This window comes from Scardinius erythrophthalmus, assembly GCF_964197995.2.
Source record: "Scardinius erythrophthalmus genome assembly, chromosome: 4".
NCBI lineage: Eukaryota > Metazoa > Chordata > Actinopteri > Cypriniformes > Leuciscidae > Scardinius > Scardinius erythrophthalmus.
Window position 1 is genome coordinate 21035062 of NC_138224.1, and position 27920 is coordinate 21062981.

At 37.1% G+C, this 27920-nt stretch overlaps 1 protein-coding gene across 1 annotated transcript in view; it reads right to left on the reverse strand.

The window, feature by feature from the left end:
• Positions 1–6407: 6407 nt before the first annotated feature.
• cerk (ceramide kinase) overlaps positions 6408–27920 on the reverse strand; it is a 37357-nt gene continuing 15844 nt past the window's right edge. The window contains exons 6-13 of the mRNA XM_081364159.1: positions 25831–25976; positions 22578–22652; positions 20641–20793; positions 20447–20552; positions 19604–19674; positions 17773–17978; positions 16505–16731; positions 6408–8432 (exon numbers count right to left, since the gene is read on the reverse strand). Coding sequence (XP_081220285.1) covers positions 8345–8432; positions 16505–16731; positions 17773–17978; positions 19604–19674; positions 20447–20552; positions 20641–20793; positions 22578–22652; positions 25831–25976 — 1072 coding nt within the window. The 3' untranslated portion in view covers positions 6408–8344. The remainder of the gene's footprint in view (positions 8433–16504; positions 16732–17772; positions 17979–19603; positions 19675–20446; positions 20553–20640; positions 20794–22577; positions 22653–25830; positions 25977–27920) is intronic.

The following is a 27920-nucleotide window of genomic DNA, read 5'->3' on the forward strand; positions in this document are numbered from 1 at the left end:
GCAAGATATAAAGTCGCAATCGCGAGTGATAACGTCAGAATTGTGAGATATAAACTCACAATTGCGTGATAAACTCACAATTGCATGTTATAAAGTCAGAATTCTGACTATAACTGGCAATTGCGACTTTATATCACGCAGTTCTGAACAGTAAATTGTGGGAAAACAAAGTCAAAATTGTGAGATAAAAAGTCACAGTTACCTTTTTATTTTTTTATACTGTGGTGGAAACAAGCTTCCATAGGTATTAACTAAGTTGTGGGGACAAAAACATTTTCGGTCCCCATGAGGAAAACAGCTTATAAATTATACTAAGTGATGTATTTTGAAAATACAATAATGCAGAAAGTTTTCTGTGATGAGTAGGTTTAAGGGTAGTATTAGTGTAGGGGGATAGAATATACAGTTGTACAGTATACAAATCATTATGTCTATAAAAGGTCCCCACAAAACATTGAAACCCGTGTGTGTGTAGAGTAGAATGTAGTTGATTATGCAAAAATCAGAAACACATTTATAAGTGAATGGGGACAATTTATAAAAGCTAAAATACCTGTTTCAATATTATATCCACACGACACAAACAATACGCATTTTTACTTTTATCTAATTTTACAACATAATTGCCATGACAATGTAATGTAATGGCTAAAACCCTAAAAAATTATTTAAACTGCTTTTACAGCTCAAATAACAAAGTTATTTTTAGGGGTGTAACGATACCCTCATTTCACCATTCCAAACATATCACGATAGTGAACTCACGATACAATATTATCGCGATACTGTTGATTTAAATGCTAAATTAGATATTATATTTGTGCGTGTAAATGAATTGGCTTTGACTTGTGCTGGTAACCCAATGCACAGGACAATAGAGACACCAGAATAAAAATATTCATGATTCTGAAGCTGAAAATACAGAATGATTTTAGATGAATATGCTTGCTCTCTGTCACTGACTAGATATATTCAAAATAATGTAGGCCACTTTTTACTGGTAACATAAGACATTTGGCATTATCAGGACCCACAGATATTCCCCTATTGCATTATTATACATTTTGTTCAACATTATATATAGTAGTTTAATGTAGTACTGACACTAAAACAATGAAAACTTGAATTTTTTCTCACCCAGTAATTTTTATTTTGGATGAACTATACACAATACATATTGTTACTATCCACGATACATTGTTGCATTTTTGTATTGCAATGTATTGTGACATGATGTATTGTTACACCCCTAATAGTTTTAACAGAACAATTAATGTAAGTTATTTTATGTAGCAATTAATGTAATGCAATGAAATATAATATACAATAAATAGTTACATTTCTAAATTTTAAATGCTCTGAAAATTGGCATTATGTAATGGCATATTTACTTCCATTGTAAATTCCCTGCATTTTTGTTGTTGTGTTATGCAACAAATGCTGTAGATAGAGCTTAAATGTTCTGAATCTGGAATGTTTCATGGCCCAACATTATGACATGTCCCATGACTAGTGTAGTGTCTTACGACATACAACAGGTAGGCCACTTTCCCATCAGCATTGAAGTACATACTTTCAGTGCATAGCAGCCTATGTGTGCAAAGCCTTCGGGGACGCAGCCTTAAACTCAATCGCGAGGTTGAAAACAGACAAGTTGGTGTCTGGGGCTCAGGTGCGATTTCTGCAGACAAAGAGTCCATCCAATCTCAGCTGAGTTATTTAAAGGAGGAGCCTTTTAAACGCGCGTCAAGCCGCAGATGTTATCACCCTCACGATGAGCTGTCTCCAAACAGTGGTTCAAGAGCCTGAAGACAGCTGTTTGTTTGTCTATTGTAATGTCTCCAGGGAGCGCATGTCTCCCGGAGTGTAATGTCTCCCGGTCTCGACGGGGTGCAACCCCGCAGAATAAATCAATCAAGACGCGGAGAAGCTACAGAGAGGAGGAAAAGGAAATGGAATTTACTTTGTGGACGAGAGATGAGAAAATTACCCGGCTTCATTGCCATGCCGGTCCAGATAGCAGCATAATCTATGGACCATATCGAAACTGTGAGCAAAACGAAGAACTAAATATCCCTCCATCTCACTGGAGGGAACGAATTATTTCTCACCCGCAGTCATTTTTATGCAATAAGCCTGTTAAACATGGAGGTGCCATTCGTCTTTTTTTTCCAGCCAATGACATTTGTCAGGAGCACAGGCTCTGTATTATTAAAGGCTCTTAAGAATAGCACTGAAAGATGAGTAGATTTCATGTAGTGGATTCATAATAACAGCTCTTGACAGGTACTGCCTTCCCTAGAGCTGGGAGATCAGATGTGTTTTGTACTTTTACAAATGTAGGATGGTGTTGTGTAGAGGTGAAGTGTGTAATACTTTCTCATATCCAAATTAATGCACATGAACGTCTCCACAATGTTGTCGGTTTCTTAAGAATGTTTTTCATTAATTTTACCCATAGGGATTTTTAAAAAGTCTTAGTATAAAGCATGATCCAAGCCAACCAGCTACGAGGTGAATCATAACATGACAAAAATGTATTTGAAGCAAAAATGTTTTTGAAAACCGACAAAAAAAAGGTACAAGGCGTTAAAAGCCAAAAGTGGAACAGCCTCATTATTTCTGGCGATTGTATTTAGACTTCAAAAATGTTAAAAGTTCTGTTCATTTTTGAAAATTATCATGATGAACTGGAATTATCCAAAAGCCAATGGAAAAATTCTACTGGGTTTTTGTCAAGGGAACCAGGGTGATGCTAACTTCTGGGATAGCCTACAAAAAACACTATATTGCCAAAATTATTGGGACACCCCTCCAAATCATTGAATTCAGGTGTTCCAATCACTTCCATGGCCACAGTTATATAAATTCAAGCCCCTAGGCACACAGACTGCTTCTGCAAACATTTGTGAAATGAGGATGACTCCTTAATTCCAATTCAATTCTTGAATTTGAATTGAATTTGAATTGATGTCAAAAACAGGATCTACAATTACAATTCGAATTTGAATTAAAGGAAGCAGAATTGCAATTCAATAAAAATTCAAAGAAATTCATATACATATTTTAAGTTAATTCCACTTCCTGTCATTCCAATTCAAATTCAATTCAATGTTCTGTGGGGCGGAGTAAATTCAATTCAAATTCTAATTCATGAATTGAATGGAGGCCAATTCTGAAATTCTGAATTTTGCACAAGCCTGGTTTACACGTACATGGTTATTTTGAAAAACGGAGACATTTCCCTTCGTTTGCGCCCTTCGTTTACACGCAAACGGAGGATTCGCCAATGAAACCGATTCTTTCTAAAAACTCCGGCCAGAGTGGAGATTTTGAAAATCTTCGTTTGCACGTTTGCATGTAAACAGAGAAAACCGGAGTTTTAGGTAGCGACGTCACAGAATGTGACTATTTTCGGGATTCTGATTGGCTAAGGTGGGCTTGAGCTTCTCGTTACACTGCCACTACAGGTTTGGCATGCTCTTGACAGCATATACACAGGTTTGTGTGCACGATGTTATTTTTGAAAACGAAGAGGGGTGAAATGTCCGTTTATGAAAATAGGCACCTACGTGTAAACGTAGCCTCAGGAGCTCAGTGAATTCAAGCGTGGTACCGTGATAGGTTGCCACCTGTGCAATAAGTCCAGTCGTGAAAACGAAATATTCCACGGTCAACTGTTAGTGGTATTACAACAAAGTGGAAGCAATTGGGAAGAACAGAAATCGGCAACTTTCTGTAGTCAATGGCTACAGACCTCCAAACTTCGTGTGGCCTTCAGATTAGCTCAAGAACAGTGCGTAGAAAGCTTCATGGGATGGGTTTCCATGGCCGAGCAGCTTCATCCAAGCCCTACATCACCAAGTGCAATGCAAAGCATCGGATGCAGTGGTGTAAAGCAGTGGAGACGTGTTCTCTTGGAGTGACCAATCACACTTCTCTGACTGGCAATCTGATGAACGAGTCTGGGCCAGGAGAACGGTACTTGCCTGGTACTTGAATTGTGCCCAGTGTAAAGTTTGGTGGAGGGGGATCATGGTGAGGGGTTGTTTTTCAGGGATTGGGATTGGCCCCTTAGTTCCAGTGAAATGAACTCTTAATGCTTCAGCATTCCAAGACTTTTTGGACAATTTCATGCTGCCAACTTTATGGGAACAGTTTGGGGATGACCCCTTCCTGATCCTCCATGACTGCACACCAATGCACAAAGCAAGGTCCATAAAGACATGGATGAGCGAGTTTGGTGTGGAGGAACTTGATTGGCCTGCACAGAGTCCCGACCTCAACCCGATAGAACATCTTCGGGATGAATTAGAGTGGAGAAAGCGAGCCAGGCCTTCTCGTCCAACATCAGTGCCTGACCTCACAAATGCTCTTCTAGAAGGGTAAAAAATTCCCATAAACACTCCTAAACCTTGTGGAAAGCCTTCCCAGAAGAGTTCAAGCTGTTATAGCTGCAAAGGGTGGGCCAACTCCATAACCCTATGGATTAAGAATGGGATGTCATTAAAGTTCATGTGCATGTAAATGCAGACGTCCCAAAACTTTTGGAACTATAGTGTAAGTGTATGTCTGAGTTATGAACCCAGATTTCCTTTGAGCCTTGAGTTTCCAAGTTGGGGGCATGTCTGTAAGAAAATATGGCAGAAGTAATAGCTATTTTTGTTGAAATGAAACAATGGCGTGAGTTTGAAGACAAGGGGAGATCTTTTGGCTCGTGACCCAGAAATTAGGGCACAGGTGTGTTCTGACAGAGATGTGCACAGCAAGAAAAAAACAATACTTGATGCAAATAATATGGCATTTTATGGTAATCTATGGTGTTTTGACACAAATTCATGTGTCACTTGTTAAAAGTTAGTCAAATCAGGTGGATGTAGACATGGACAGGTTGCATGACATGACCTCATCTTTGAAACCCAAGGATAAACATAGTTTGTGCTATCTAAAATATGTTTTGTACTACAAATTATTAAACAATCAAATTTCAATCTTCTAGGCATGAACATTTTCTTCCATTCATTTTCCAGATTCTCATGGCAATCTCACCAAGAAATGATCCAGCACCAATCAAATTTTCTACAATTTTCTAATATTGTACTTAAATCTACAATTGAAATATTAGTTCTGCATTGTAGTAATGAGAACGGAATATGCACTGAATCATCATGAAAATAGTCCCCATATAGGCTTTTTTTTTAATTCCATTTTATTGCAATTATATATGATTCTGGCCATGTTCGTGAAAGTTTCATCCTCATTCACACCAAAATGAATCTGATCAAAATGGACCACTCAGGACACTAAAGGTTGTTTGATCAACTTTATTAGCGGATTGTCTTTGTTTTCATTCAACAAATCAAATTAAACGTCAGTTCTTACATGTCATCTCGAGTCCTGCAAGATGACTTCACTCTCAGTCGTCACTGAGGCTTGACAAGTGCTTTCTGCTGGAAACACACACACAGTCTGGACAACCATCGCAGCACATTATACAGTCATCTGTCACGAGCCATCAACGACCAGCAGCCACCAGGGCGATGCAAATCAAAAACGTAGCCACATTCAAGTGATTAAAATGGGTTGTGATTGATATCTTTGGATCAGTAGGGCAAGTTGGTGGCACAGTATGGGTTTGATTAGGGCTGAAGTGGGCTGTCAAACAGGAGGTGGTGTCAAATACACAAGCTTTGACATGAGGCTAATACTACACACGACACAAATACTGTTCACACACAAGAATACCAAGCCACAGTTCATAATTCATAACAGCAGAGGCTCTTGGAAGCTCTTGAATTGCGTACACAGATATCCTTTCCATGGTCTTACTTTAGTACATATGGGTGGATATCATCAAAACCATCAAGAAATGTCTGGGTCATATTTCTTTATAATAAATTAGAGAGAGAAAAAAAAAACACTTTTTTAAGAACAAAAAGCTTTGGTAAATCCTAATTATGGCATAAAATACAAAATTATTAGACAGTCATAATAATGAGATAGTCAAAATTATGACAAAGTATCTACTAATTTTGTATTTTATTCCATAATTAAGGATTCACCTAAGCTTTTTGTTCTTTAACAAATCTTAAATTTTTTTGTATTATTTCTCTTAATTTTTCTTGTCATAATTATGACCTATTGCCAATTTTTTGTCATCATTTTGACTATCTCATTATTATGACTAAAACTAGCAATAGGTCATAAATACGACAAGAAAAATTAAGAGAAATAATACAATGAATTAAAGTTTTTTTTTTAAGAACAAAAAGTTGGGTGAATCCTAATTATGGAATAAAATCCAAAATTATTATATACTTAGTCATAATAATGAGATAAAATCAAAATGAATAATTGTAATAATTACAATTAATAATTATAATTTGCCAAAGCATGATTTTTTTTTTCTAATGTGGTGGAAAGAAGCTTCTATACAATCTTCCAGTCTATGAAGGACATGCACATTTTGTTTGTAATTGCTACAGAACATGTGTATCCTCTACAGATGCATCATGGGAAACTAACACTCGATCACTAGCATACCTCAAGGAACAACTTAAAAAAAATGCATATTAAAGCAGCTGACATGCACTACGGCGAAAAGCAATTTCTCTGTCTGTCATAAACTCCTTCATCCTTTGATACTGCAAGAACAATAAGATATTTCAGAAGAAATAAGACCTCGGCAGAGGAAACAAACATAGAATTCATTATAAAGAGGAAACATTCTCGGGGGGTGGGACGCAACCAGAGCACAGAAGAGCGCTACCGTATTTTCATTTACATTCTGTCTGATGAACACTGTATGTACACTGACCCTGCAGTGTTACTCTTGTAGTCCTGCTCCATAATGCTACATTTCCATGCATGAAATGTCCAGAAAACAAAACAGACCGTAGTAAGAGTGGAAAAATTAGAATTAGAGTCGGTCAAACATCTAAGAGATGAGAAGCGGATTCATACTGATTGGATGTTCCACGTGAATAATAACAGTAAATGTTGCCTTTAAATAAATAACAGGATGTTACTAATTGTGTAGATTTGATTTGATGTAGGCTACACTATTTACATGATAGATGTTACTTCATGCTATCTTTTTAAAGGAACGGTTCATCAAAAACAGAAAATTCTGCCATTCATTCACCCCCCATGTTGTTCCAAACCTGTATGACGTTTGGTAAAACACACAAAAAAAGAGAGATTTAACAATGTCGTAGCTACTTTTTTCCAAAATAATAATCGTAACCAAATAGAACATGACAAGTTTGTATATACCGAAGGGAACGTTTACAAGTTCACACGGATCCGCGAAAACGACAAAAAACGATGTATTATTGATGCCAGGCCAGTAGTTGGCGATGTCACTTTGTAAATAAACTCTATACTCCTACGGACTGAACACGTAATGCGTGTGACGTCACCGCTTTCGCAAATTCACGTTTTCGTAGTTTACACAGATGATAAAAGTATCGTTTTCAAAAACTTGCACTTTGAAATCCATTTTCAAAAGTTTGCATTTTCAGGCATTTTGTGTAAATGAACGGCCAAAACGCAGTTTCTGTTTTTGTCATTTTTATTAGTATATATTTTTAAAAGATTTCTATGTAGCTTGAATTTATTTTTATTTCAGTCTTAGTTTTAGTACTTATCATAACTCAAAACTTAGTTTTTCATCTAATATTTATTTTTATTTCAGATTTGTTTTAAATGCCAAAAACATTTTTGATTCTTTTTTAGTTAACAATAACAACATTGCCAAAAACAACAAAATTTGTTTGGAACTTCTTTAGTTAAATGTCAGAATTTTGATTTTTATTTATTTTATGAACACAAACCACAACCTTTTTTTGGTATACCATTATCTTTATCGGCTGACCACCTCGCGTGCTTTATATCTAGAAAAAACAGCAAAGGTGCTACCAAGAGGAATGTTTTCATAACCAAAACAGTTCACAGTTCCAAGAATTTAACTTTGGAATTCAATTAACGCTACTCTCAAGACCAGCTTGATCGCGGTGGAAGACAAACGACGACAATTGGAAGCTGTCTCACATAACAAGAGATATCACCAGCAACTTCAAGGACTTCAAGGGCTGAAAAAAAAAAAAAGCAATAACAATGCCTAGCTGAAACAGCTAATCCTATCCGAAACAAATCAAATACAGCCTGTATAAAGATGCTATGAAGATGCTGTTGACTCCAGCTCTGTTTCCAAAGCATATTCACGAGGATTATCTAGATATAACAGCATGACATTGTACTGAGCCGAAGGTGACTCTCCCATTCAAAGAATCTCAATCCTTCATGTTCCAGCTTGAGGTTTCTTAAGTGAATTTATGGAGATCTATATTGCACAGTGAGTGTACGGGTCCTCAAACACCGGCTGCTCTTCGATTCCTCTCGCGAACAGCGTGATCAACTGGCAGTGGACCCTGAGATAGAGAAAGAAAGAAAGAAAAAGTCAATTCACTGGAAAAAAACAACACGATAAAAAGCAGCCCAGGCATATTGGAAATGTGTCCCTGAGGCGGCATTTCAGCTAAATGTTATTACGTTTACACACTTTGTGACACATTAAAAGTGAGTGGTGCTAAGAGCCGGATATGTTTGAACGTGAATCTGGCAATCTTTTATTATGTTGGTTGTTTGTACATATTGAGGCAGTTTGTGAAAGAATTGGTCTGTGGCGCTAAAAGGTTAATGCTAACCATCCCACCTACACTAAAGCAAACTTGAAATAAAAACACATTTGCTGAAGCAACCAGGGCATTAAGCTTGCTTTGACAAGTCTTTGAGTTTTGAGATTGTGTTTCATTGGACTCGTACCGAGCGCTGCACATCGCAAGAGCATTCATTTGGAGCTGGTTATTTGGTACAAATGTGAAAATGCATTTGTTCATAAATCATTCCCTATGGTAAAATGATTAATTTGTGTGAAAAGGCCACTAGTGTTCATTTCAACTGGAAAATGCAGTGAATTGTGTGTATAGGCACGTTTTGTGAGAATAGGTTTTTCCAACGAGTCTAGGTACCTAAAAACTATTTTACAAAACATTTAAGTACAGGGTTTCTACAGATATTAAGGTAAAAAATAAATAAAAAATTAAGAAAATGTAAGAAATAAATTGAAGGGATTATTAGGAATTAAAAAAAAATAATTTTTAAGAAGAAACACTTTAGAATTTGAAAATGCATCTTCCAACAGATGTTACTTTTTAATTAATTTATATATATATATAAAAAAGTTTGAATCGTTTTGCTTAAAACAATACAATATGGAAATAATTTTTCCAGTACCTTCTGAACAAACAGCAAAAAAGTGATGTTTCCTCAGAATTTCTCCATTTTTTCCAGTATAAATATCTAAAGATTCCTAAAACTTCAGCAGTAAAAATGACAAAATATGAAGTCTTGTTTTCTGTGAAATTGATCAAAATGAAGTTTATGACTAAAACAATAACAAATATCCGCAAATGGGCTCAGAAAAATTTGCTTAATTTGATATTTGTTCTTGTTTTAAGCATAAACTGACTTACATTTTATTACATTTTTCAAGACTTCATTTTACATTTAAAGTAAATTTATCTTGATTTAAACATTTAGATATTTGTATTGGAAAAATTTACAAAAATACTGAGGAAGATATTTATGTTTTGCAATGCATGCAACATTTAATGCCATGACTTTATGAATTTAAGACTTTCTGCTCTGATTTAACACCATTTTAAAGTCCAACTGAAATCAAAATTGGCCCCATTTACTTTGTTAGCGCATATTACTAGTCTTGTGGTGAAAAATTAATCCGTGCAAGTTAATACACAGAAAAAAATGGTTTGCCGTCGTAATCTTTAATCAAAGTCTGAAAAGTTACTTCCGGTCTGGAATGGCGTTCCTTCTCTGATGATGTAGGTTTGACGGCTTGGGTTGGGAAACGCTTAACCACTCCCCTCAAACCGTTAGTCTGTTATGAGCGAGAGATGGAGAGGAGGAGCGCTAGAGTAAAACCCTGCCCTCTGTTCAATATTCCGTTTCACTGGGAAATACGTCACAACACTGGAGAAAAGTCCTTTGCAACTTCCGGTTCACGCGGACTTTAAGGCCTTAATGGGTGTAAGGGCAAATAAGACTTTAAGACTCGCAGAAACCCTGAAGTATAATGGTTGGTTCAAATCCCAAACTATTTGCAATAGCAAAATTGATGCTTGCTTTAGCAAACACCACTAATACGTTGTGTCCTGGAGTAAAAAGAAGTGCGAGCAAGTGCTGGTAAGCAATAAATGCGTTGTCGTGTTGAGTAAAAAGTTTTGCAGTTTAATGCATGTGCTATTAGGAGGTTCTGGGGCTCTTTAATTTCCTCTAATTCCACTCAATACTCAGGAGGTGAGTTCAGTGCCAGGCGATTGCCTCTTTCGGCCGTGGTATCATCATCAATTATCTCAACAGGTTATTTGCTTACTCATTCGAGAAACAATTACTGAAGCTGAAAATGGAATAAATGAATGGACTTCTATTTTAATTAAAGGAGGAGAGCCTTTAACAGTGAGAGGGCCATTAAATTAGGAGCATTTCATTGCTACGCATTGTTGACACAGAACAATGGGGCGTGAAGGAAATGATGCGTTCGGGCGAGCTGTCATGCTGTATCGAGGAGGAGAACTCCTCCTCAGCAGGCACAATGGAGGGAGTTTTTTAATTTTAATAGCATCTTTTGCACAGGCTCAGAACACAAAAGTCCATTTATTTACCCTGTTTAGCATGCTAGTGCTGAGACAATCTGGTGCTCATGAGACCTCAACGTTTAAACTAAAGCTTTCACTAATCGACTGTCACTTCAGTGAAGCATGTTCATTTTGAGTTGGAGGAACATTTTCTGAAAACTGTTCATACATGGTGACATCTCTTAGATTTACGGGGAAGTCTCAGTGTGAGTGGCATGGACGTCCGCACCCCTTCATTACAATGACAATTAGAACTTGCTTGAAGTAATTAGTGCATTAAAAATATAATAGCACACTCTTTCCTTTTTGAAACATGGCACAGTGAAAGAGTTCTCATTTTCACCGCATGCACATTTTAATTTTTGGTCATTACGCTGTCAGAAAAATGTGTACTTTTAGGGGTACAGCAGCTTGTCACTTGGGCAGTCCCTTTAAAGAGACAACTTTGTAACTTAAGGGGCTTTCGCACCAGAGGAACCTTTTCATAGTTCCTGGAACTATTGGCGGAAGTACCCGGATTTTGGCGTGTTCGCACCGCAGGATCTAGGAACGATTTTAGTTCTAGGAACACCTTTTGGAGGAACTAATTTAGCTCCTACTTCAGAATAGGGTCTAAACCAGCACTACCGGAACTACCAGTGACGTTAGTGTTCGCTGATTGGCCGAACGCACGTGAAACACCAGCACCCGCCATTTAAATTATTATTTTTTTTAAAGCTGAACACACAGATTATAGTCTATTTATTTACACCACAAACTAACTCTATGAACATGTAAAACATTGATGAGCCTCTTAACCTTTAGGATGAGGAGAAAATCCAACGCGACTTTGAGGGGACCAAGCCAAACATGATTATGTATTTCTGCTCAGCTAGCAACACTGGACATTAACCACCCGGCATACGCTAATACCTTTTCATATACTGTCTACTTTCAATGTATAACAGTTCTATCTAATAACGTATTAGACAGGATTGTTAGATATATTGTAAACGAATAAACACAGAGAAGGCGATCAATAATAATGTGCTCAGGCTATGGCTGGCGTTCTCAGCGCCGTCAAAATAAAAAAAATCATCACTCATCAACCAGGCTCTTATTAATTGTTGTTTATTCTATGTCCTTTTATTGTGTCTTTTACACAAGTAGTTCTTATGTTCAGTTAAATCATTTGTTTGGACGTTTTTTTGGACCCTTGGTTAATTATATTTCGAAATAAATGGCTAGCCTACCTAATCCATTGAATGGCTGGGAGATATTAATACATTTAGAATACGTAACTACGCCGTGCTCGCTTCATTATTAGGGCCCGAGCACCGATGGTGTGAGGACCCTCTTGGAATTGCTCTGTTTATTATTATTATTATTATTATTATTATTCTTCTCCGCATTGAATTGCATTTTTGAGGGCCTAAACATGCGCGAAAACTCACGAAACTTTGCACACGCGTCAGAACTGGCGAAAATTTACATCTGATATAGGTTTCAGAATTGGACAGGGCAAAACGGCTCGATAGCGCCACCTATAAAAGTTCAACGGAGTGCGCCTCCCGCAACGTTCCACGTACGTGCACGAAATTCGGTACATACATGTAATGACCTAATACCTACAAAAAAGTCTCTTGGAGCATAGCCCTAAACCCAACAGGAAGTCAGCCATTTTGAACTTCCTCCCAGATTTTTGTGCAGTTTTTGACATTTTCAGGCCTCATACTTTAACAAACTCCTCCTACAGTTTTAATCTGATCATCTTCAAATTTGGTGAGTGTAATCTTAAGGCCTTTGCGACGTTAAATTGCGAAGATCTTGAGTTTTCGTCGAAGGGCGGGTCCTCGGCGGCCTGACAAATTTTGATGTTTCGCCATGAAACAGGAAGTTGCTGTAACTCAGGCATGGAATGTCCAATCTGCCCCAAACTTCATACGTTTGATAAGAGTTCTGTCCTGAACACATGACCATGCTCATATTCAGTTATAGTCATAGCGCCACCTGCTGGCAACAGGAAGTGACATGTTTAACACTGTTATGGACTCCTAATAACATATAAAAAAGTGCCAGCAAGTGCTAAACATGCTAACAACATACTAGAAGCATGCTAAAACATGCTAGCAAACTCTTAGCTAAGTGCTAAAGCATGCTATTATTGCAATTAAATAGGAATTTGCTGTAACTCAGGCATGGAATGTCCAATCTGCCCCAAACTTCACACTTTTGATAAGCGTTCTGTCCTGAACATATCTACATGAGAATATTCAGTTATAGTAATAGCGCCACCTACTGGTAACAGGAAGTGTCATGTTTAACACGTTGATGCCATTCTAGCAACATGTTAAAAATGCCATTGACTTCTAAACATGCTAGAAACATGTTAAAACATGCTAGCAATACTTAGCTAAGTGCTAAAGCATGCTAATTCAATGAAACAGGATGTTGTTGTTACTCAAGAAGGCAATGTCCAATCTGCGCCAAACTTCACACTTTTAATAAACGTTCTGTCCTGAACACATGACCATGCTCATATTCAGTTACAGTCATAGTGCCACCTGCTGGCAACAGGAAGTGACATGTTAAACACTGTTGTGGACATATAAAAACATATAAAAAAGTGCCAGCAAGTGCTAAACATGCTAACAACATACTAGAAACATGCTAAAACATGCTAGCAAACACTTAGCTAAGTGCTAAAGCATGCTATTGCTGCAATTAAATAGGAATTTGCTGTAACACAGGCATGGAATGTCCAATCTGCCCCAAACTTCACACGTTTGATAAGAGTCATGGCCTGAACACATCTACATGAGAATATTCAGTTATAGTAATAGCGCCACCTGCTGTCAACAGGAAGTGACATGTTTAACACTGTTGTGGTGTCCTAATAACATATAAAAAAGAGCCAGCAAGTGCTAAACAGGTTAGCAACATACTAGAAACATGCTAGCAAACACTTAGCTAAGTGCTAAAGCATGCTATTACTGCAATTAAATAGGAATTTGCTGTAACTCAGGCATGGAATGTCCAATCTGCCCCAAACTTCACACGTTTGATAAGAATCATGGCCTGAACACATGTCTATGCTCAAATTCAGTTATAGTAATAGCGCCACCTACTGGCAACAGGAAGTGACATGTTTAACACGTTGATGCCGTTCTAGCAACATGTTAAAAATGCCATTGAGTTCTAAACATGCTAGAAACATATTAAAACATGCTAGCAATACTTAGCTAAGTGCTAAAGCATGCTAATTCAATGAAACAGGACTTTGTTGTTGCTCAAGAAGGCAATGTACAATCTACCCCAATCTTCACACGTTTGATAAGAGTTATCTCTTGAACACATGCCCATGCTCATATTTAGTTATAGTCATAGCGCCACCTGCTGGCAACAGGAAGTGACGTTTAACACTGTTCTTGACTCCTAATAACATATAAAAAAATGCCAGTAGGTGCTAAACATCCTACCAACATACTAGAGACATGCTAAAACATACTAGCATACACTTAGCTAAGTGCTAAAGAATGATATTACTGCAATTAAATATGAATTTGCTGTAACTCAGGCATGGAATGTCCAATCTGCCCCAAACTTCACACTTTTGATAAGCGTTCTGTCCTGAACACATGACCATGCTTATATTCAGTTACAGTCATAGCGCCACCTGCTGGCAACAGGAAGTGACATGTTTAACACTGTTATGGACTCCTAATAACATATAAAAAAGTACCAGCAAGTGTTAAACATGCTAACAACATACTAGAAACATGCTAAAACATGCTAGCAAACTCTTAGCTAAGTGCTAAAGCATGCTATTATTGCAATTAAATAGGAATTTGCTGTAACTCAGGCATGGAATGTCCAATCTGCCCCAAACTTCACACTTTTGATAAGAGTCATGGCCTGAACACATCTACATGAGAATGTTCAGTTATAGTAATAGCGCCACCTACTGGCAACAGGAAGTGACATGTTTAACACGTTGATGCCGTTCTAGCAACATGTTAAAAATGCCATTGAGTTCTAAACATGCTAGAAACATGTTAAAACATGCTAACAATGCTTAGCTAAGTGCTAAAGAATGCTAATTCAATGAAACATGACTTTGTTGTTACTCAAGAAGGCAATGTCCAATTTGCACCAAACTTCACACTTTTGATAAGAGTTCTGTCCTGAACACACATCCATGCTCGTATTCAGTTATAGTCCACTACTGGCAACAGAAACTGACATGGTTAACACAGTAATGCAGTACTAACCACATAATTATTGTGTACTAAGCATGCTAGGAACAGACTAAACATGCTAGCAACACTTAGCTGAGTCATGAAGCATGCTATTATCACCATTATACAAAACATTTTGTAACTGACTTTGACATACTCTTACTATACATACCTCCTTAAATGTACATTTCCCAACCATGCTCTGTCTTTCTAAAGCCACCGAGTGTTGATGGCATGGGTGCGAGGGCCCTTTCATCGCTGCTTGCAGCTTTAATTCCTTATGTGTCTGCTGCACGTGTTTTGAGCATGAGCCGCACACACCTCAAAACTATAATGATGACCTTGCTTAATTGAGCATCGATACGTTTTATTGAATAAATTATCATCATCTACAATTAATTGCTCGTTGATTAATCGTTAATATGAAGACTAGACGTAACATTTATCTTTAGCAACACTGTGAAAGTGAATAGCACATAACAGGCACATAGCGGTGTCACCATAGACTGTATAAAACAATGGACGTAGTGTCCGTGACGTCACCTGTGCGTTTCTGAAGAGCATTTTTGAAGCCCTTAGTGGGCGGAGCTGGCCGTAGCCATCTTGGTAGTGCGTCTCTCCCGGAAAAACGAAAATGGGCAAAGAGGCGGGATTAGCTGAGGTGACGGCTAACAGACAGCAGACAAGCTAGTAGTGACAGCAGAGACAATACACCTGTCACTCAAGTGGCCACGCCCTTAATTATGCAGAACTTTAAGGCTTAATATAATTTAAACGGATGAGTTATAAAAATATTTACCCCCTCACAGTTGTCAAGAAGGGCAAAATTAGCTGTATAGACCAAAACCGTTTTTTTTTTTTTTTTTTTTATCAGGCTGTAAACACATTATTTTTTCTGCTGTAAAGTTGGGCATTTTAACATGCGGGGTCTATGGGATTGACTCTCTTTTGCAGCCTGTCTCTAACGGCCAGTCGATGAATTGCAGATTAAGTCACTTCCATGTTAGATTCAAGAGAGATACTGGAAGGTTGCTGCTTGGTATAAACATAGATATCTATCGTTACAATATGCGTCAGATGACAAAACAAGATTTATCGTTTTAAAATACCTAAATGCACTACAACGCAAAATTGTAATTTTTTAAAATTAATTTATCCACTTAATTTATCGACTTCAAAAAAAATGCTGCCTCAGTGTGGCAAAATGTACAGAAAAAGTTGCGTTTCCAAATGTATCTGGATTAGTGTATATGCGCATTAAAGTATATTATGTGTCCTTAATGCAAGGTACTAAAAGTGTCACGTGACCCAGTTGTCGTATTTAAACTTAAGGGGAGGGGAGTTCAAGGGGTGTGTCTTGGTAGAATAGGCATGTGATCACTCAAGGGAAGTGTCTGCAGTTCAAACAGTAGAGCATAGCGATGGCTACGCAAGATCACGGGTTCAATTCACAAATGCATGAATTCATAAGCAGGTATACTCTGAATGCAATGCAAGGCCCTTTGGATAAAAGTATCTGCCTAAATGTAGATGTAAGAATTGGTGTATCTGGACAGGGGTGTGTCCTACCGGACTTGAATTGCAGTGTATGGAAGGATCTCTCCATCACAGTTCCAGTTGCTCTGGGAAGGCATACAGCCACATGCTCTGTGCTCTCTGCAGATCTGACTGAGGAATCGCTTGCCTCCCGCTCCGCTCTCTCTCTCTCTCAGGTCCACTTCGGAATCACACTCCTGATGTCTGGGGGTGAATCGGAACTGCTTGACCCGGTACACTTCCACAAAAGAGTGATCAAACTGTTCAAAGAAAAAGAGAAGAACAAGTCAAATATCAACTAAACACTACCGTTCAAAGGGTTTTTTAAGAGAGGGAGAGAATAATACTGTCATTGAGCAAAGACAGATGAAATCGACAAATAGGGGCAATTTCTAATGTTAAAAAATAGTTATATTTCAAATACATGCTGGTCTTTTGAACTTTCTATTCATCAAAGAATCTTGAAAAATATCAAGTATTTACTGTTTTAACTGTATTTTTAATCAAACAAATGCATCCTTGGTGAGCAAAAAAAGACTTTACTGGCCCCAAACTTCTGAAAGATAGTTTAAGTGTTTGTTCTGACAAGGATTCATTTAACAACTGTGACTGAACATGAAATCTGGTATATTTTCAAAGGAAATTTGGGATCTGTATACTGTATATTTATTTACAAATAAAAATGTCAAGAATTATTTCTTTGATGAGAAATAAACTAATATATTGTGTATTCTTACAATCAATGTAATCAATATTTAAGGTCTGTAACATCAGTGCACTGATTTAGGTTAGTTCTATCCTAAATATAAATCCTACTGGTTTTTAAATAAATAAATTACTAGGGGCATTTGAAATGTGGACTGTTACAATGTTCCGATGCTAATGAATTTCTATGACTTTTCCAAATATTTGTAATTACTGGGTAAAGATAGTTTTGATAGACATTGTACTCACAAAAGAGTAATTTCTAGACATTTTAATATTTTAGTAGTTAAGCATAAATGGAAAAAGACTAGACAAATTGCCATGATTTTCAAGGTTCTCCATGACCATGGGAACCCTGCTGTGATAACGTACTTCAAAGAACAAGATTCCCTGCTCTTAATTAAATACATATGAATCTATATTAATACAACATGTATAGTAAGCATTTGGTGGACAGCGGGGATACTTTTTTGAAGTGTGTTGGTTAAAGAGTGCCGTTTTTTTCCCAGACTTTGATTAAAAAGGAATGGATTTGCTTCTCTTTCATTAAAACCATAATTCTACTGATTTTTTTCTGTTGTAGATAAAGCAGGTACCTGGTCATCCTTATTGGTGTGCCGCAGCAGGTGGCGCAGGAAGTCGATTCGGGAGCACTTCCTGACGAGGATGAGGTCAGTAGTACCATCTGCAAGGTGTGCTGACGGCGACAGACCTTTAGGACTGCGAGGACACGCACAACTCATGCTGGCGGCATTGATGGCCAAGAACTTTCCCCTGATGACCGTCCACGTGTCCCGACACTCTGAAATACAACAACATCATGTGAGACTTCTAGTATAGTAAGCAGTTTTTGGGGGTAACGCATTACAAGTAATGCAAGTTAAGTAATCAGATTACTTTTTTCAAGTAACTAGTAAAGTAACATTACTTTTAAATTTACAACAACATATCCAAGTTGCTTTTTCAAATGAGTAATGCAGGTTTTCCCATTTATTGACTGGCACTCTCCAGTCTCCATGTTGAGAGGAATCATGAGTAAGGGCAGAGGCGCTGTGTGTGTGTGAACATGATGGTTTTTGTAGTTCTAGACTAAATGTGAGCATGAATTTACTCATCGCACTTGCACAAAAACAGATTCAGTATTCTTCAATATGGGGAAGAATCAGTGAAATGCAAACGTAGAATATTACGCAAACCTGCTGCAATAATTAAATATGTCAAATAATACAAATACACTATGTATTTAATCTCACTTTTTTAACCAATGACTTTGCTGCTGACCTTCAATTATCCAATTTAACCACAAATGACTTTAGATAAAGATCACAAGTGTGTTTAATTTGTTTGTTTTTATTGCTGAAGTAAGAGTGTTGAACTTTCTTCTCGTGTCTGCACAGCTGAAAGGTTTATTTGAGAAACGCCCTCTACTGTACAGGAGTAAATTTGCTTATCTAATTCACTTTTGAGGTTAAAGGGCCTTAACATTTGGCAAAAACATATTTGTTATTAAAAAACAAACAAGGAAGCCCAGCCCAGGTGAGAAAAAGTAATGCAAAGTAACATAACACATGACATTACATAAAAAAGTTTACTTTAAGGGAGTATGGCAATATTGTAACAGATTGCCTTTAAAAGTAACTTTCCCCAACATTGATAGTAAGTGTATTCTCTGACCATATGTATAATGAATGAATTTCAATTATTTGGATTAAAAAAACAAACTAAATAAAATCCCCCAATATTTTCAGCTTTTCCAAGACTGTGGATGGCTATGAATGCCTAAGCAACAACCCAGAACACCCTGAAATCTCAGAACACACTAGTGATAGTTTTCCACAGGCAAATCACTCATATTTTAAATAGAGATTTACAATCACCTTACTTACTTTTTCATTTTTCCTATGTATGTATAGCTGTGACACTGGCTCACTGATGAAGGGCCCTTGACTCCTTGACTCTCTTTGTCCTGTTTACATCATTCGTCCCACAAGAATCTATTTATGCCACGCGGTCTAAAAGCATTCAGGAAATCATCACGCACAAATGCCAATTTGGGACTGTGAGGGCAGTGAGTGTGTCTCTGTAAACAGCACTTATCAGTGCTCAGGGTAAACACACAGAATGCTGGGTAAAGGAGGTGCCAGTTGTTCGGAGGCTGCTGTGAGGCAGAGATAATATGCTGTGTGTGTACGTGTGCACTCTCTAAATGATCAGCCGGGCGGCAGCTTGAACCATTTGGCCTAATGTTCACAAACAGCGTGCCAGTCGAGCCGACAGATGGGGGCATTACAAATCACGGCTGAAAATGCACTTTGTTGGCCTGTACTGTGGGTGGGCGCATTTACCACAGAGCAGATATGAGACTTCCTGTCAATGCCCGAGCTCAGTTAAACATTGGCATAGAGAGTATTCCCAAACGCTGCTCACCAGCATCAGAAACACTGTCTTCATCTTTGCTGACCAGTCTGTCAGACGAGGTTTGCCGACAGATACTACACCTGCAAGTCAAACAGAAAGAAGTGTTGCCAACAGAGAAGAACAAAATATAGCCACAAACGCACTTCATAAATGGTTATATATATATATATATATATATATATATATATATATATATATATATATATATATATATATATATATATATATATATAAAACCATTTTTGTAGTGCGTTTGTATACACATACATATCGAAGGAACAATCAATTTAACCAAACATCAATTATAGCCAATTATATACAAAATGTTTAACATTAAGTACTTTTCTATTTTAAACTAATCAAGTCATGGTTTAAAAATACAAGTAGGAACAATGATATTTAGTCGTTATATTAAAATATTTAGACTGTATTTAGGGATCAGCCATTTTTTTTTATACTTTTATTCAGCAAAGACTCATATTGATAAAAAAATGACAGTATAGACATTGTGATGTAGTTAGATTGTTGTTAGACATTATGAATAAGATACAAAATAAAATGTATCTCGGTTTCCAACAATACATGTTTCTTGAGCATCTAATCAGCATATTAGATTGATTTCTGAAGGATCATGTGACACTGAAGATTGGAGTAAGTTAATCAGCACAAGAGAGTTCTTAAAAAACATTTAAAAAATGTACTGTCTCCAAACTGTAGTTTACAATAACATCAGATGATCAGCCTTAGTTGGTTAACTTTACATGTTCTGTCATGTTGTGTTCATGTTTGCTCCCTGATTCATATTAATGGGATCGTATTATGACTAAGCAAAAGACACAGTACATAATTTACCCAGACAGACACTGCATTTTGTCTCTCGGAGTTCCCAAGCTTCCTTCAGCGGGTAAGAAGGACACGGTTCCCTCATAGTAGCGATGTGACAGAAACGTTTTAACACCTGTGGGAGAAAATAATAAAAAATTCCATTGCAAATTGCAGACAGACAAGAAATGCCTATTTCAGTCCTGAGAGATTTTCCTGCGTACCTGAGATATCGTAACGGGCCGGGCCCATCCAGCGCTTCCTCTCGCTGTCTGTCAGCACGTCTCCGTAGAACCCGTAACCCAACAGTGACACAGAGTAACGCAGGAAGCTGTCTTCATTGTGCACTGAGCAGATGTCCATTGGCTGAGAATCACCTGTGGTAAAAGTCAACACAAACTGATGACGTCATATGTCACATCTGAGAATAGTGCATATTACTGTAAAATTAGATCTCTGTCTCTGTCTGTCTCTGTAAGAAGTCTCTTATGCTCAATAAAGGCTACATTTATTTGATTAAAAAAACAACAACGTAATATTGTGAAATATGATTACAATTTAAAACAGCTGTTTTATATTTTCATATATAGTAAAGTGTAATTTATTCGTGTGATCAAAGCTGAATTTTCAGCATCATTACTCCAGTCTTTAGTGTCACATGATCCTTCAGAAATCATTCTAATATGATGATTTGATGCTTTGAACATTTCTCATTATTATCAATGTTGAAAACAGTATTTACGTTTTTATTTCAGGATTCTTTGAAGAATAGAAAGTTCAAAAGAACAGCATTGATCTGAAACAGAAACCTTTTGTAAAATTAAACACTACAGTTCAAAAGTTTGGGGTCAGTGGGAATAATTTTATTTTTGGGGGAAAAATGAAAAGAAATCAATACTTTTATGAATCAAGGATGAATTAAATTGATCAAAAGTTACAATAAAGAAATGTATAATGTTACAAAAGATTAAATTTCAAATAAATGCTGTTCTTTTGAACTTTCTATTCAAAGAATCCAGATTTTTTTTTTTTTTTTACTGTTTTCAACATAATAATAATGAATGGTTTTTTTTTAGCATCAAATCTGCATATTAGAATGATTTCTGAAAGATCATGAAGGGGGTGGATTGGAATCCACTCCTGCTTCAATGTATATGTAATGAGTGATTATAATCAAGGTATTAATCAATATTTTTCCTTCTAAATTTCACATGGGTTGAATAACTTCTCTGGAGATTTTACTTTGTTATAGAAGTTACCAGTGTGATTACTGAAATGTTCTTTTTATGTATTCTTTAATGTCTGTATTTGATATCTGAATGCAGTAACAGTGCTTGCTCACTTAGCCCGGTTTCCAGAAATGAAATAGGGACTTGTTTTGTGTTAGAGAATAGGGGTCATTGAAGCTAATAGTTCAAGGGATCATTTCTTTGTTAAAGCATTACTTTCCAGTTAGACTAAAGTGTAGCTCTCCTTGAGAGAAAGAACGCATTATCTTGATGTTTTGAGAGGACTCTCCTGTTTATAGTTAGAGCCTGGCCAAATCCAACCTTGGAAAAGCTGTGTGTCGGTGTGTGTGTTAGTGTTCTTGGTTACAGGTTAAGGAACCACTGGCATTATTCTGAAATTTTTTTTAATCATGTAAATGCAGCCTTGGTGAGCAGAAGAGACTTCTTTTAAAAACATTACAAATCTTACGGATCCATTTCCCACAAATAATGATAACAAAGGACATTATTATTGCAAAGTATTTATATTATTATAATATTTGCTATAAAAAAAATAAAAAAATAAAAAAAAAAATCACTGAATCAGTGCTTGAAATCAGTTTGAAGTCACAAGCCAAGGGAAGATATGCTCTTAAAAAAAAAAGCCTTAAAAAAAGCCTTAAATCAATGACTTAATGAAAATATTATCATCTCTTTTCATTTGGAACTTGGACACGAACCGGAAAAAAAAATCTTTACAAATGATTGACAAGTTGCTCACTTGAGTTAAAAACATAATAGCAGAATCTCTACTAGTTGACACATTTCTACCCTTGCATAATATATATACACTGTCATTCTGCTCAGCCCTAACTGTCAAATGCTATAGAGAAATTCACATAAATATACGTACTATATATGTATCATAGGCAGATATAGAGTTGCCCACTTACCTACAACAATGTGAAGTGCTGATGTGACAGGGTCATTTGAGCCAGCTGTGGCGTAGCATACACAGTCAGTCGAACCTGTTTCAAAAAACACATTTCATGGGTCAGGGGTTCAGAAATGGCCTAAATCTATCCTCTCATAATTCACTCTGAAGGTTAACGTATGAAAATCACACTTTCTTTTTCAATTTCAGAGGCATACGGGGGCAGCCGCAATCTAACCTTCAATTGTGAACGCTAACCAAACATCACAAGCCAATGGAGGTTTTGCTCCATTCACCCCTTGTGAGAATAAAGTTTTGCGATCTTGAAATGATTGTAGCTGAAGCATTGCAGGGCACTGTTATATAGAGAGATGAGATTTCAGATGAGTTCAGCCCTCTTTCTATCTCTTATATGCCGGTCTGTTAATCTAATTCTTCTTCCTCAAATTGCTTATATATAAGCATGAGGCTGAAGGTTTAAAAACACTCCGACTGCAAATGTGCCGGACTAATTAATTCACATTTCCACTGTTGTTTTCACGAAGGGGACAAAAATAAAATAAACACTGTTTTTGGATCAATATCATGATAAAACCATACTGTGGCGGTACCATTACACAGTGATAGTATTAGATACCATGGTACTCTGATATATAACATGGTACTGAACAATTGCCATATTCATATACCATTCTATTTCTATTGTACTTTAAAGAATATTGTTGTACTACCAAAAAATAAACAAAATAAAGTAAATTGTAGAATTTAAATTAAACAGTTGATTTTTAATTCATAATTTTATTACAATTAAATCAAGAAAAAGTCCATGGTATTATATGTATTAAGTGTTATAAAAACACGGTAAAACCTTGGTATTATAATGTTACATACTCAAAAATATATTAATATTAAATGCTCATGTAATTGGAATTAAATAATTAAAATAAACAAATGATCAATGTAATCATTTAATTAAAATTTTAAAAAGATACTAAATTATTTAAAGAGTCAAATCAAGAAAATGTCACATGGAAAATGTATCATGGAATTATATGTATTCAATTATATTAAACATTATAAAAACTTGGTATATATATATATATATATATATATATATATATATATATATATATATATATATATATAAACTCAACATGTCAAAAACGGCATTTGTAAATGTAAAAAACTAAAAATCCCATAGTAACAACTTGGTACATGGTAAAATCATGGTACACATAAAAAAGAAACAGGGTATTTCCATGCTAGATGGCCAAAAAACATTATTAACATGATAAATGATGATGCTTTCATCTAGACATTGAAGTCAAAGGTGTGTCTCAAATTCCCCTGTTGTTCAGATCAGTTGTCACCAGTGCAAGATAAAGGACCAGGAGATGTTCTTGGAAACTGTCACTTGTCCTTGCGTGTCTGGACAACGTGAGATAAGGCCATAAATAGACAGAATTACACACGCTGATAACGTGACTGATAACAACATGGACTCTTAAGGGTTCGACATTGTCAGGTTTATATGGCAAACAGTAATATCAGAAAACACGATTCGATAGGCCACAGTCATTAAGATATCAATTGCTGTCAGAGCTTTTGTAAAGGCGTTTACTTATTCTTCTTGTGCTTGTTGAGGCTGCTCATTTATTAATAATGTCTGGGGTCAGTGAGATTTTTTTGGGGAAAGTGTGTATATAGTCAACATTTCTGATCCACATAGGATACATGAAGTGCTGTCTTAGGGCCTGTTTACTTCTGGTCATAGCTGATCTTGAAAAGACCAGGTGTAAATGCCCTCTGAAACGCATTCGAGAGGGATTTAAATCTGATCGCTCAAACCACTTCAGGAGTAGGTTTGAGACGCATTCCAGGCGAAACTGGTCAAGTTTAAATGCATCTGGTTATTGAAGCCACATATGTAAAGTTTCCTCCTTCCAAAATGGTAAAAACATTAGGGTCTGAGAGTGTGTCCTGAGCATCTCTTCAGCAAGCCGACGCGAAAACTGTGTAAAAAGGTCCTTAGGGTGTCAATCAGGATGCATTAAAACTTGGGATACATGATTTGAAAATTTTAGCCGATACCGATAACCGATAATTATTTTTATTTGAAAGCCGATAAATCTAAATCCAAATTTTTAGATAATTTTTGTGAGCCTGATTACAAAAACAAAATATTCATCATGTCCCAGTCACACAATTATAACGATGTTCTCATTATAATTTTATGTAGATTATATGACAGACTTGCGCTGCACGTTGCACTTACAGTAACTATTTTCCTTTTTGAAGTGATTCCAATCATATTTCAAGCAATTCAAAACCATCATGGCAAACAGTACGCATCTGAAGAGTCTCAGCTGAAGGAAATAATCCATTATTTATCGGCTTTAATATATTGGCCAAATTTTCTTTGCAGGCCGATAACGATCGCAATAAAATTTAACATAAATCGGCCGATACCGATATGATGGCCGATATATGGATATGGTCCCACGCGTAAAAAAAAAAAAAAAAGTGCACACAGAATGCAACGACATGTTTTGTGTGAATGGCTCACTAGAATTTATCTAAAAATGCCTTTGTACCAGGAGTGCACCTTATGGCGTGGAAACATGCTCTCTAGGCTCACTAGGTTTTGAAAGAGAGCTATAATCTCCCGCCGTTCTCCTCCAGTATGCAGCTGTGCCCATGAGCAGGTGTAAAACTTACAATGACTTGGAAATATCTCAAAACAAAATGTAATGGAACCGTGAGCAACAGATATTTCCAGGAACACTGCCAAAAAAGTGATGTGCATGAAAAAGCAATGAAATTCATGCTGAAAAACTGTCCTGGCTGCACACAGACTCTGAGATTTGTGATTGTAGACAGGTGATTCCCAGTCCTGGAGCATTACCAACAGTGCACATTTTGGATGCCTCTTTAATATAGCGCACCAGATTAAACCCATCAGCTTGTTAAAAGAGTGCTCATGAACTGAATTGGGTGTCGAATAAGGGACAGGCACAGGCCACAGGCACAAGCTGATCGTTGCGACGGAAGCAAATCAATCAAAACTAACTTTAGCTGGAAAATAACTTTATTAAAGAACCGCTATAAAGCCAAAACAATCTCTGTTACCTTAAATTATACGCTTATCTCTGTAAAGCTGCTTTGAAACAATCTACATTGTTAAAAGCGCTATATAAATGAAGATGACTTGACGGGCATGTGTTGGGTACGTGCTCCAGTACCAGGATTGTGAAACTCTGCTGTAGACTAACCTGAAGGAATGATGCCGATGCGAAGTCCACATGGAACAAGGGTCTCCTCCATGGAGTTCTCGTCTACACCCGCATCTCGCTGCATACGGGAGACGAGGCCATGCATAATTTCGCTGAACATGCCATCTCCTCCTACACACACCACACTGCAGAGAAAAACACTGATTTGTTTAAAACAACAGTATCTGTATTGAAAGATAGGGTGCATAGGGGCTTTCGCACCGGGTAGTTCTAGGAACTAGCCACCAGGATGGTTCCCCGAGAACTAATGGTTCCCTTAGGAACATTTTCTGGTTGCAATCGCCCCGCCAGTAGGAACTCTGAAGTGACGTGAGCCGCGCTTGTTGTTGTGACCTTTATTTTTACAGCGCTAAGAACGCATTCTCAGTGTTCATTAGTTTTCGATCTGTCTAACAGTCCTTTCAAATACGTTATTAGATAGAACTGTTATACACAGAAAATAGACAGTATATGAAAAGGTATTAGCGTATGCCGTGTGGTTCATATCCAGTGTTGCTAGCTGAGCAGAAATACATAATTTTTCTCTTGGTCCCCTCAACGTTGCATTGGATTTTCTCCTCAGCGTTGAGGTTAAGAGGTTCATCTATCACTGTTTTCCATGTTCGTAGAGTTAGTTTATGGAGTAAAAATATAGGCTATAATCTGTGTGTTTACACGGCTTTTTAAAATTGGCAGGTGCCAGTGTTTCACGTGCGTTCGGCCAATCAGCGTACACTAACGTCACTGGTAGTTCCTATAGTGCTGGTTTAGACCCTATTCTGAAGTAGGAGCTAAATTAGTTCCTCCAAAAGGTGTTCCTAGAACTAAAATCGTTCCTAGTTCCTGCAGTGCGAACATGCCAAAATCTGGGTACTTCCAGGAACTATGAAAAGGTTCCTCCGGTGCGAAAGCCCCTCCTGTTGGCAAATTAATTAAATCTGGCCATATTACAAAAATTGGGAAATGCTCTGCAAAAACAAAAGGTAATAACTTTCATTTGTGTGACTAAAAGTTGAGTCAAAGAAGGAGTGTTGGCTTGATCAGATTACCAACAAAAGTACCAACAAAGCACTGATGTAGGTAGTCTAGCCCCTCTATTTGTAGCCTTATGTGACATCACAATTCAAAGATTTAAGTGTGTACAAGGTAAGGATGCACAGATGTTAAACAACTAACCAAAGCAAGTTAGCTTAAGGAAACACTTGAGAAAATTTTAACAGCATTCCAAAGGAAGTGCATCACCAAAAAACTAGCAATGAAAGTCGGCAACGAAAGCAGAATGTGTTGCCACCTCGCGTCACCTGCATCTGGTTCCCAAATTTGTGCTTTAACCACAAAGACTACAGCCAACGTCCAACTAGCATGTTCTAACTAGCACTAGCACACCTGCGTGAGAGGAAATAACCATTTGCCATACTATAACTATACACCAGTAGGTGTCAGTAGTCTATATTTGTCATTAAAAAAGGTAAACTGAAACTAGAACTCTTCATTCCATACGGCCATGTTGTAATGAAAATATTGCTCAGGTAAGAGTTCAACATGCTCTATCGGCCAAAAAGCAGCCAATGGAGTCCGACTAGTGCCAACATCGCAAAAACTGGGCTGACAAACGCACAACAATGGCCTGGCTTTGACCGATCGTCAGCTTTGTGTGTCACGGCCTTAAGCAGTAGAAATAGTAGTAAGACAGAATTCTTGTTGCTTGAGAAAGTGTATTTTATGATTTTACAGCATTTTAACAGCTTTTCTGTTTGAAGGTGGATTGTCACTAAACTGTTGTTCACATAAATGCATGCTAAAAAGTAGTGTTGTCAAAAGTACCTACTTTGGTACCAAGTCGGTACTAAAATTATTATTTTTTACTCTTTTAGTGCTGTTGAGCGGAATCGTAAACGCCTCTGATTGGCCATTGTGCTCACGTGCTGATCAAATATGTCTGTGATTAGCTACCATGATCAACGCATGGGAGCGTTTGAGAGCACACGTAAGTTTGAAAGTTTTTTTTAAAAACGGGAGCTTTTGAAAGCACAAGCAGGCGTCTATCAGAGGACCGGTCCGCCAATAGACGCCTGCTTTCAAACTCTCCC